The sequence below is a fragment of the Monocercomonoides exilis genome (genome assembly GCF_001643675.1).
Source record: "Monocercomonoides exilis strain PA203 chromosome Unknown scaffold15-1837935, whole genome shotgun sequence".
NCBI classification, from domain to species: domain Eukaryota; phylum Preaxostyla; order Oxymonadida; family Polymastigidae; genus Monocercomonoides; species Monocercomonoides exilis.
The window spans coordinates 1,471,869-1,484,639 of record NW_027150560.1 but is presented as its reverse complement, the minus strand read 5'-3'; the positions used below and the strand labels follow the sequence as shown (position 1 = coordinate 1,484,639).

Genomic DNA, 12,771 nt, shown 5'->3' with positions numbered 1-12,771 from the left:
ACGAGATGTCCATTCCTTTGTGCATCATTTGTATCTGTGCCACAAAATGTCAAACGCAAGCACTCAGCCAAAATAAAAAGAATCATATTAGAAAGATTCTTATGGGCCATTATTTATCTATTTTTTATAATTACGTTCAAAATTTTTTCAGTATCTCTGGAAAATATCAATTCTTCCAATCTTTCTTCCATTTGAAAAATCGGTGATTGTTCATATTGCTTTGTCTTTCAATTATTAAACTATTCGGTTATGAAAGATGGTATTTTCTTTTTTGCCTCTCTTGAATCTCTTTGATTTTGTTTCATTCTTTCTGAATGAGGAATATTAACATCTTGAGGTCATTTCCAACAATATATTCTTCAATGCGCAATTATCTATCAATGAAAAGAAGAATAGCTATCAAAAGAAATATTTTCGTTTGAAATATCTACACCAAAAATTATTCAAGATCGAAAAACTTTAATTCAACATCGAAAATTATTATTCAAAATCGAAAAAGTTTAATTCGAAATCGAAAATATTTAATTCAACATCGAAAAAGTTTAATTCAAAATCGAAAAAGAAGTTGATTAGTTCGGAATTTCAATTCAAGTCAAAACCAAGGAAATTTTATTGACACAAATGTTGATAATAACCAATGTTTATTTATTGGAAATGTTTTTCTTTCGTTTTAAACGACTGTTTTTTATGACAAAGACTGATATCAATCGATTCTTTTATTAATATGAAAATTGAAAATGTTTTATTTTTTCAGTTTCCAATGCAATATATGAATTCAAAACATTTCGTATTCAATAAATGAGATGAAATTCTGTCTTTTTGTGGACGAAACAAGATCATGAACTATCCTATTGCTTTTATTTTTTGCAAAAATTGCTTATTGTCTCCTGAACACATGTGAAGAATAAAAAAATATTCAACTTTTTTATATTCACGCTATTGAATACAATCAAACACCAAAAAAGCATCAAAAAATAATTTTCTAATTGAAATTGACAAATTTCTCAGATCAATAGCTGAAAGAAAAGAAACTGACATGAGTATGAATTTTTAATTTTTTTTCAAATTTTTTCACGACAAAAAATTTTCGATGTTGAATTAAATATTTTCGATGTTGTTTTAAACTTTTTCGATTTCGAATTAAAGTTTTGCAATTTCGAATAATAATTTTCGATCTTGAATTAAACTTTTTCGATGTTGAATAATTTTTGGTGTAAAAAATGAAATTGAAATTAATGAAAAAACAATTGGTGGTTTTTTTATCCTGAAATAGTTTTTCATCAGAACATTTTTTATATGGAGGACGTGATTGTTTATAAAATATGCATTTATAATATGTATTGAACAAAGGCTGCACACATATAAACGTTCAAAGAAATAGTTACGTGACAATTTTAGTTCTAAACATAAATCAAAGGAATTTCCAATTTGTTTTTGATCATTTGTTTTGCCCATTTTGGACTATTATTCTTTCTATATTTGTTTAAAAAAATAAAAACATAAATCTTGCAAAGCAACCTTTAATATTCAATTATGTTTTGAATTATTTCTAATTTTTTTTTTTGAGTATTTCGCATTACCTAGACACTTTTGATAATTATTGTTTGCAAATCTTTTTGAACTCTTTTTTAATTCAAGGATATCAAAAACAAAACATCACGTGAACAACACTGAAATACGTTGCTATTCCATTTCATTTATCATTAAAATAAAGAAAGAAAGAAAGAAACAGACTTCATGCATCATGTTAATATAAAATTTTTCAAGATTTTTTTGAACAAAGCAAAAAATATTGTTTTACTCACTCAAATTAATACTAATCTCAAGATTAAAAATTTTCATCCTATTGCCATAATCATTCAAAAGAAATAAATTCTATTGAAAGATTGAAAAACATATCAATAATGTGATTCTTTTTGAAAAGTCGCAAATGTTAAATATCCTGGTTAAATAAAAATGTTCCTTATTTAATCATATTTAGCAATTGAATTATCAATCTCTATCATTTTGCTGATTAGAAACAACATGCTTATTTGATATGAGCATAAGTGCATAGTGGAGAAATTTGATGGATCAACAACAAAAAATGATCAAAAAATGTCCATTTTCATTAAACTCGGATATTAAACATTTGCAACTTTCCAAAATGAATAATCCATATAAATTGGTGAAGGGGAATGAAAATTTGATTTAAATACTCCATTTTCATATTCTCATGACAAAAAAACAAAAGGAACTTTTCAAGAAACAATAAATATTATTTGTTTTTCTTGAGAAAGATGAATTTTTGCTTTCATCGAAAAAATGAACATTTGATAAATAAAAACAGTAAATTATTGTTACGATATTGAGAACAAATCCATTCATGTTCACTGAAATGTGAAAGTGAATTCTTTTCAGTGTTTTAACTTTCACATAGAATAAATTCATTTTGAATGGCAATTCTTATTCCGTTGAAAATATTTTTGTTCCTATTGAATGTTATTCAAATGATTTTCATGAATAACTGTTTTTGATCAACAATTAAATGATGAACTTTGTTCGAAGCTAATTGAAAGATAATAATAAAGAATTATTTCAAAAGAGTCAAAAATGAAGAAAACATAATTAATATTATGATTCATTTTTTTTGAAAAGTTGCAAATAATACAACTTTTTTCAAATGAACAAAATATTTCTTTTTTGATTCATTTTTCACAAATATCGTTCTATTTGAACATCAATGCTAGTTTTAATTAATTGCTGAATAGTATTTGTCTTTATTTGAAAAGAAAAGAAGATTTGAAATTTTTGATGTGAAACTTTATTGAAAAATTAAATCCCACAGCCAAAATGAAATTTAATCAATCGAATCAGCAAGATATAAATAGGTTATTAGCTTTTTTTTCTTTATTCAAAAATATCTCAAACAAGATTTCAAAAAATTCGATATTTATATTAGCTTTTCCTATATTCAGTTCATGAATATCATATATTTGTTTTTTCTTATAAAATAAATCGTTCATCACAATCGAAATAACAAAACTGATAATTCAAAAAAAAATAAAAAATAATAAATAAAAAATAATAATAATAATAAAAAAAAAAAAAAAAAAAAAAAAAAACAAGGTGAATATCTTCTGCCTGAATATTCACAAAAACAGATAATTAATTTTCTTGCTTGTTTGAACGAAATAATATATTAACGATTTAAACATTGTTGTGTAATAACAAAACAACAAATATTCTTTATCAAAGGTTTATTTGTTAATTGCATTGTTCTTCAAAGGATTCGATTTTCCATTTGTATATATATCTATATATCTATATATATTTATATATTCACAAAAATTGTTGAAACAAGAACAAATAAATAATTTTCTCAAATTTATTGTTTTTAAATCTATTTAAAGAAATGCGTTTTTTGTAAAAAACAGGATTTCTTGTTGAATTATCGATTTGAGTCCAAAAATTGTTGAAAAGATTATTACAGAAAGCTCATGGAAAATAAATCTAAATATTCATTAATGGGATAAAAGATCATTGACAATTGAACAAGAACCATAAGCCAAAAAATTACAATGATTGTTTCTAAAAAATGGACTGTTATTGCATTTATTTTGATGATTCATTCTTTCCAATGCTTTGAGAAGGGAATAGAAATGAATAAAGCTCAGAAGAGTTTCTCTTTGTTAAATGATGACTTTCAATCAAAAACAATTAACACACGGTTGCTTGAAAAAGATGGATTTTTCTTCGGTAAAGAACAGAAAGATTTCGATTATTCAAGCAAGATTACTAATTTTGACTTTATGTCTATCAATAACAGAAGAGTTCAGGCTGAAGTCCAATCATCGATGATGGAAACAAATGCATCAATAATTGTGTCTTCGTTGAGATTCAATACATTTGGAGCAAAACCTTCCATGACAATAGATACTTTTTCAAAGTGCGAGTTCGAACATATTACAATTGTTGTATCAGAAAAGATGAGTGTTTCTCCGGTTCATTGTTTTGGTTCATTCAATCTTTTCAATGTTTCATATTGGTCTCCAAAATATCAACCAATGAGCAGCCTTTCTTCAACGTCACTCACAGCCTCACTAAGATTATCTGAATCAACATTCTGCAACAATGTGATTTTGAATTGTGGAAGCATTCTTCATTCTGGATGTTGTGATTCTGAAGAAATATCGAAATGTTCATTTTTCAATATCACTCAATATCATAATTCAAATTTTGAAAAAATAAAACTCGGAGCCTTGAAAAGTGTTCTTGACAATTGTCAAATATGTGATTCAGCAAATGGACTTCAAGGAGGAGTCATTTGTGGAACTGTTAATTCATCTTTATTTTCATCAACAAATTCATCATTCATTAATAATATGAGAATCGAAAACTCACTGAACAAAAAGAACAGATTGAGCTCAACTGAAACACAATTTTTTAAGTTGAGTGAGTGGATCAATGAAACAGCTGATTGTGGAGGGGCACTTTATGTGCACGACAATCCAGATGCAACGCTCGCAGTTCTCAATTCTTCATTTTCGAATTGTGAAGCAACAAAAACAAGGGGAGGTGGTATTTATGGGGAAAATATCCTTGAGGCAAATGTTGAACACTGTAAGTTCGACAATTGCACATGTGCAATGCTTGAAGGAGATAGAGGAGGTGGTGGAATTTGTTATTATGCAATTCTTTCAAAGGGTTATGCGTCAAATTGTTTCTTCAAAAATTGTTGGTCAGGAAATGATGCTGGAGGAATCAGTGTGGGAAACTCTCCTTTTAATGATCAAGAGATACTCATTATTGACTGTTTGTTTAACAATTGCAGCGCAAATTCGGAAATAAGTTCTGCTGGAGGTGGATGTGACATAGTTCAATGCGATATAAAAGCTGGTTGTCTTTCATGTTGTTTTTTAAATTGTTATTCAATTGGAGGGGCAGGAGGAATTTATATCAATAATTTCAATAAATATGAGGAGAAATTATTGTTTTACTGCTTTTTTCACAACAACATTGCCCTTAAAGGAGGTCATGATGTTGTCATTTATAATTCAATTGACAATCTTATAGATAGTACTTGCTTTTCCACAAGAACAACAGATAACAGAGTTTCGACTGAATGGTCATCAGTTGCTGATAAAAGTGAATGGTTGAGAAATGATGGAGGGAGAATTAGATATGTGAAATTTTCATCAAGTGATAATAAAGGGAAAGATACATTTTTTTGTGGACTTAATCAAACTTATCCCTGTGCAACAGTGAGTCATTGTCTGACTCAAATGATTGTGGGATTTGTGGAGGAAATCAAGGTGTTGGGTGGAACAGTTGTGGAGGGAAAGGGAGTTGATATTGGGGAGAAAACAATCTCTGTGAGTGGAGTTTCTCCAGCTGGCTCGGCTATTGAAACACAATTTGAGACAAATGGACTGAGTCTGTTTTGTGTTGGAACAGGGGAATTGACTGTGAGCGATCTGTCTGTGGTTCACAACTCGTCATTTGAAAATAACCGAAGAAGCATATTGTTTGAGGTTCAAGGGTCTGGAGGGATCAATTTGGAGAGATTGAACATATCGATGGATGCAGATCATTCAGAAGAGAGGAGCATTCAGAACTCACTTGTGAAGATGGAAGGGGGAGAGTTGAAGATGAAAGATGTGAGATGGTCACAAACATTCAGCACAACAAGTGTGATGTCTCTGCCTCAAGGATCGTCTGTGACATTGTCTCTGGATAACTGCACATTCAATAATATTGTGAGGACAACAGCAGGATCATCGCTGATGGGCGTGGGTGAAGGGTCATATTCGATAACCCTTGAGGGATGCACACTTGATGGCTGTGGGAGTGAAGACTCTGAGTTTGGAGGAGGGATGATGGTTGAAGTGGGGAATGTTGGTTCATTGAATGTGAGTGGAGGTGTTGTGAAAAACTGTTATGCCTCAACCGTCCAAGGGAGAGGAGGAGGGATTGGGCTGAAAGTGAGAGATACAAATGCAGAGTTTCAGATTTCATCAGCATTTGAGGGGAACAGAGCCAAATGGGGAAGTGATATTTTTGTTGACTCAATCGATCTGGAAACAACAGCAAAAGGTGGGAAAATCACTTCATTGACAGCTTCGTTTGATACAAAGAGCAAAATACAAGGGTATGATAATGGAAATGATTCAATTCCAATTCCACTTTGTGTTTATTTGATTCCTTTGCCAGAAGAGATCATTGTGAGTAATGTTGATGCATTTGATCATTCTCGTTGTGGGTTTGCCGAGTTTCCCTGTCTGACTCTGAAGCATTCTCTGACAAGGCAAATAAGTGAAAAGAAGATTGTTGTCGATGGGATGATTGAAATGAAAAATGAGCTGACATTTGGCTCCTTCCAACACACAATCAGGGGGAAAGATGTAAACGGTGGATGGGAGGTGAGCAATGATCCGAATGGAAGTGACGGAAGCATGATAACGGTCAGTGCAAATACGAATGTGAGTTCACTTGTTTTCTCTGTTCCATCTGTTCTTCCAAACCACGAAGCATTCTTCTGTTCCACCTCACAGTTATTTTCCCTTGACGGCTGCTCGCTGACATTTCAAGATCCCCAATCAGCATTGTCTTATGTGTTTTTATCAGCAACGGAAGGCGATGTTTCAGTTTCATCGTTGAATGTCTTGTCCTTGACCATTGAGAATTGTCCGTTGATTTCTCTTGATGGAATCAATGCTGCTGGTTCATTCGCTTCCATGAATGTTGAGGATATGAGCTCGACAGGAAATAGTGTTTTGTTTGGGATGGCGAATGGAGCATCTTTTTCGATTAAAGATTCAACACTTTCAGTGAAAGCATCTTCGCAAGCAGATTTGCCATCAGGATCCATTCGAGTAATTTCCACAAATTCAGCCAAGACGCTGAAGCTCACAAACAACACGATGAGTGGATTCAAAGGAGATGGAGGAGATGGAGGAGCAATGAAATGCACACTTGGAAGAGATTGCTCACTGGAAATTATTGGAGGGGCGATGTCTGGGTGTGAGGGCAATGGAGGAAATGGAGGAGGATTGTGGGTTGAAATGGAAGAAGGATCATCATTCACTGTGGGAAATATGACAGATGCTGACTCAGCAAGGGCAATATTTCCAAATGATGAAAGTGATTTATTTGAACTTGTGAGCTGCAAGGCAACACAAAACACAGGTGGAGAGCACGGATATGGAGGAGGGATTTATCTTCATCTGGATGATGAGGCGAGTTCATTCATTTTGAGGGATGTTTCATTTTCTGGATGTGATGCCAGAGAGGGGAAAGAAATCTTCATTAACTCTTATGATCTATCGAGTGTGATTAGCAGAACATCGATGGGATTTGAAGTTGATTTGAATAACTTCACAAAAATGAATGGATTCGAGAGATCAACATTGAATGATGCATTTGCCATCCCGCTGGTGGTGTATCTGTGGGATAACTTTTCAGGGTCTGCCTTTGTTGGAGGAGGATCATTGAGCCATGATTTTTCGATATGTGGATATGAGTTATTTCCATGCTCCACAATCGCGAAGGCAGCATCGGTCCATTTTGAAGGGAAGAAAAAAGACATAACCATTCTTGAATCATTTGCCTTTGAGGATGAATTGAGCTTGAGGACAGATGAATGGAACGTCAAGGCAAAACAGAATGAGATGAAATGTGAGGTTGCCGATCTGACAGAGGGAACGCAAAGTGGATTGATTGAGAACTCAGTTTCTGTGTCAATGACTAGCATTGTATTTTCTTTGATTCAATCGCTTTCATCTCATGAAAGTGTGTTTGAATGTCATTCTGAGAAACTCACACTGAACAAATGTGGGATGGAAGGAGGGATTGAGGCTATTTCAACAGTATTTGTGAGTGTTGTTGGAGGGGCTGTGGAGGTGAGTGAGTTTTCAACAATGAATATGAGAATAGAAGATTCATCGTTTTTCATTGTTGAGGGAAGTATTAATTCAAGGCCTTCAATGAACATGACAAACAGCGATTTTGGAGAAATCTCATTTGGCGATGGATGTATTGTTGAGTTCCACAACGGAAATATCGAGAAGATAACAGGATGCACATTTTCATCGATTACTCGTTCGAAGGGAAGTGGAGGGTGCATCAGCATTACGAACGATGGTTATGATGGAAGCGATTGCAAAGTGGAAATAAATGACTGTACATTTGAAGAGTGTGCTGTTGAAGAAGAAGGAACTGAGATTGGAGGTGGTGCACTCTTTTGTGAAGCATCTTCGAAAACGAATCTTTTGATAAATTTGTGTTCGTTTTATTGTTGCACAGCTCCATATGAAGGGGAAGAAGTTGGATATGGAGGAGGAATCATGTTGAGCTTGTTGAGTGAAATGGGCGAGGCAACATTTATGATATCCTCTCCAACTTTTTCTTCTGACAAGCCAAACAATGCAAGGTTTGGGAAGGATTTGTTTGTTTCATCTCCATCGCTTATCAGCAGTATCAAGAACGAAACCCTGCCATTTGTGAAAGATAGACTGGAGATGCTGACCGAAGACTCGATGAGAGGGTACGATGGAGGAAACAGAGAGTGTGCAATCCCACTGATCTATTTCTGGAAAGAGGTTGGGTCGAGTGTGCATGTGGCGAGGGAAGGAAATAATGTGGTTGTGTGTGGGCTGTTGGAGTATCCGTGCGGGTCTGTTGATTATGGGCTGAAGAGAGGGAGTGGTTTGGGGATTTGGTCGATTGCCATTCAGGGGACTTGTGATGTGAGGAATGAAATGAGTGTGAGTGGGATGAGGCTGGAAGGAACAAATGGCGAAACAGACAAAATTCAATTTGTGAAAGCGATTGAAGGAGACAAGGGCGCTGTTGTTGAATGCAAAGGAGTTGTTCAATTCAAAGAAGTGGGGATGGTGATTCCGACTGCCTTCGATAACGAGGCAAGCATCCTCATCCAGACAGGCTCAGATGCAATCAATACGAGTATTGCAGGATGTTCAATTCACATGAGTGATAATGCAGAAGGTGAATTGACATTTGTATTGATAAGTGCCACAAAAGGAATTGTCGAGATTGAAAAGACAAAGATGGCAGGGTTGGCATCAATGCATGAGATAATGAGCATATCAGTTGGATGTGTGATAACCATGAGCGATGTGTCCTTTGAAGAAATATCATTGAGCGAGAAAAGTGCAATTGCGATGAGTGAAAGTGAGATTCCTGGAAATGGAAATGATAATGCAGAAGAAGAAGAGTGGAATGTTCTGTTTGAGCAATGTTCGTTTGTGAATGTGAAGAACACAGTGCCAAACAACCCTTCATTTCTTTTCTGTGATATGCAGAATGAAATGAAATTGAAAATGGAGAATTCGACAATTGATGGTTGTGGATCTGCAAGCTCGAATGAAGGAGGAGGCATGTTTTTCCTTCTCAACGAGAGGGGAAGACTGGAAATGAATCACACAAATGTGACAGAATGCTTCTGTTCGAACAACGGGAGAGGCGGAGGATTGTTTTTGAAAACGCAGAGTGTTGCAAAGAAGTCTTTGCCATTTGTGCTGTCGAACATCACATTCAAGGAGAATGTTGCACTGAAGGGGAGAGATATGTTTGTGAAGTGCACAGACCTTGACTCGCAGATAAGTGAATCACAGTTCCTGATAAACTTTGGGGAGCCGTTTGTGAAGGAGCTGGCGATATGGGGATGCACAGCAGACGATTATGGGGACGAAGAGGATCTGTTGGGGAGGGTGTATGTGTTCAGGAGCGAATTCATATTTGTGTCATCGATTGTGGGGAACAGCAGCAACAGCAAGAACTGTGGGGAAATGAAGGGTGCATGCTCATCGCTGAATGTTGGGGTGAGCCACATCATTCCATCGGATTATTCGCAGCTGCTGATATGGAATGAGACAACACTAACTGGTTCATGCTCAGCTCAAAAGGTGACAATCAAGTCGATGGAGGCAAGCAGGAATGCTGAGATAAAAGTGAATGAGATGAGCTTGGCTGATGGAGTTGTGACAACATCAGAGACTGTTCGAATTGAGAAAGTTTCATTTGTTTTTGGTGTAATGCAGAATGTTGTCTGCCCGTGCTTAATACACCAAGCGAATGGATCTCTAATTCTCGAATCTGTTTCATTCTTATCAGAGAGCGGATCAATGGAGAATTCACAAACCCTTTTTGACTTTTCTCTGCTGGTTGTTGAAAATGGGATATTTGAGGCAGATCGATGTGGTGTTGGGTGCTTGAAATTTTCAAAGTCCATGTTTCAGATATTGTGCTCAGAAAGAGCAACATTTGAAGATCTGACTGTTTGCAATGCCCAATGCACAAGCTCAGCGATTGAATGTGGAAAGAACGAGAAAGTGATAATTTCAAAGTTGGCAGCCACAAACATTTCTCTCCAAGATAGAAGCCTTATCTCATTTGAAAATGGCCATTCTTCACTCGTTTTATCTTTGGCGTTATCATCATTCACAAATATCAGCCGATTAGCATCCAGGCCTAGTGTTGTTTGCGCAACTCAACCTCTGGCCGGCTTGGAGATGTGCAACTGCTCTATTCGTGAGTGCATATCAGATTGTGTGAAAGGAAGCCAAGTGGCAATTGCTTTGGCAGAAAGTGCTTTGATGGATTTGTGCCAGTTTGAGGGAAGCATGGCTGATAATACCGAAGAAATAAATGGTGTGAGTAATAAGATCTGTCAGTGGAATGGTTCAGTTGTTGATTTTTCGAAGAGTTCTGTAATGATAAAAGACACAACAATCTGCAACTCCTCAAAGGGAGGGATGACAGTGAGTGGAGGAAATGCGATAATTGAGAAAGGAGAGTTTTTGAATAGCAATCCATCAATAGCAAATTACCCATCACTGAGAAGAAATATCATCTGTTCAGATTCTGGAACATTGAATGTGATGAGTCTGAAAGGAGGAGATGGATGGGAAAGAAACACATCACTTTGGATGTTGAATTATGGATGCAGCTTTGAAGGGATTATTTCTGAAAGAGCATCTTCATTTTTCATCCCAGTGTTGGAGAGTGTTGAAGCAAATGAGAAAGGAGCAGAAATGGAGATTGTATTCAAAGGGAAGCTTCTGCTGCCTTGCAACTTGTCATTCATGATTGTGAAACAGATGGGCGATGAAAAGCAGATAGAGAAATATGAGTTTGATGAAAGTGAATATGCTTCAGAGACAGAAGTCGAAGGGAGGCTGAAAAGGGAGATAATTCGTGAGGCAGGAGATGAGGAAGAGGTGAGAGTGAGCATTCTGTTTGGAAATGCCAAAAACCCATCATCCACTGATTCTTTCATTCTGAAGAACAGAAGTGAGCCCAAGGCTAATGGAGATGAAAGGATTGTTGAAGGAGGAAAAGAAGGGAAATCGTATTGGTTGTTGATTGTGATAATCATGGGCATCATATTGTTGATTGTTCTGATTGGATTTATTTTATTTATTGTTCGATGGAGGAAAGTGAAGGAAAGAAATGAGGAATTGCAAGAGATTGTGAATGACAACATCAGAAAAGATCCCAAAGCATTTGAGATGGTTACGATGGAGATGTCACCTGAGGAGCAGTGGAGAAGAGCAGAAAGAGAGGCTGAGAAGAAGAATGATGAGAGGATGAAGAAGAGAGTGTATGAGAAAAGCTTGGGACACTCAGAGTCTTCAGAGCATCTTCTCTCCGAGAGTGGATCAACTGAATATATCCTTGGAAGAGACTCAGACAAGATCCCTCAATGGATGTCGGAGAAAGATGAAGAAGAAGAGATAAGGAAGAGAACACCTTCGCCATCAATTTCTTCCACTTGCTCAACTGATTCAGATTCAACATTTGTTCGAGGGGAGGATTTGTGTCCTACAACCTCGTCGATGTCGAACTTGGTTGATGCAATGGCCTGTTCATCGCCTCATGAGAAGCTGATTGTGGATTTGAGGGATTCATTGTTCATGCTCCTGCATGGGAGGAATAAGACAAAAGAGATGGCGATTGGAAGTCTTCAAGAGAGGGAGCAAACAGCTGCTCAGATCCTGTTCTGGGTGGCTAATCTCTCACTCCATTCATTTGATGAGATGGAAAACCCTCTTCAATCATTGAATAATCTGAGTCCGCACATTGTTCTCTTCTCCGAGCACATGGTCATCTGCATTGTGATGCATTCTGATATTTTACTAGATGATGATTCAGATTCATCATCCATTTCATCATCAACCGTTGTGACATCTGCCAGTGGCAATGATGATGATGAAGACTCTCTGCCCTCATCTGCCTTTGAGGAAGAAGATAGTTTCAAAAAAGAGTGCCTGAGGTGGAAGGCGCCTGAGCTGCATATCAACAAGAAGATGGGGGCAACAAAGGAGTCAGTTGCCTTTTCGATTGGGATGATGCTGTGGGAGTGCTTGACCCTTCAAATCCCATTTGGAGACTATGAAGCAGAAGTGGCTGGGCAGAAGATAGTGAATGGGGAGCGACCAAGGGTTGAGAAGATTGGAGATCCGTCGATGAGAGGGATCGTGGAGCGGTGCTTGTTGGAAGAGAGCAAGAGCCGGCCGACGCTTGTTGAGATGAAACGAGAGTTCATTCAGCGGTTTCCGCCAGGTGCAGTGACACTGACGATTTCAGATGCGATTGACATTGGCAGCGGGGTAGAAGATAGGAGCAAGGCCAGCAATGAAAGTGGATCAAGCAGGACGATTTATAATGAGAGCTCAATTTACTCACTTGTAAGGCCTGAGCGTAGAGATCGAGAGTGATGCACAAGCGTCACGGGTGAAAAACATTTGCATGGAAACTGCTTCATTGTTT

General features: G+C 36.4%; 1 protein-coding gene across 1 annotated transcript; it reads left to right on the top strand.

The window, feature by feature from the left end:
- Positions 1-4,364: 4,364 nt before the first annotated feature.
- On the top strand, positions 4,365-12,719 carry MONOS_17404 (uncharacterized protein; the record flags this gene model as incomplete). Its single annotated transcript, XM_067870322.1, has 2 exons — positions 4,365-4,686; positions 5,056-12,719. The coding sequence occupies 2 exons, from the start codon at positions 4,365-4,367 to the stop codon at positions 12,717-12,719; spliced, it is 7,986 nt and encodes a 2,661-aa protein (XP_067730105.1).
- Positions 12,720-12,771: the final 52 nt, after the last annotated feature.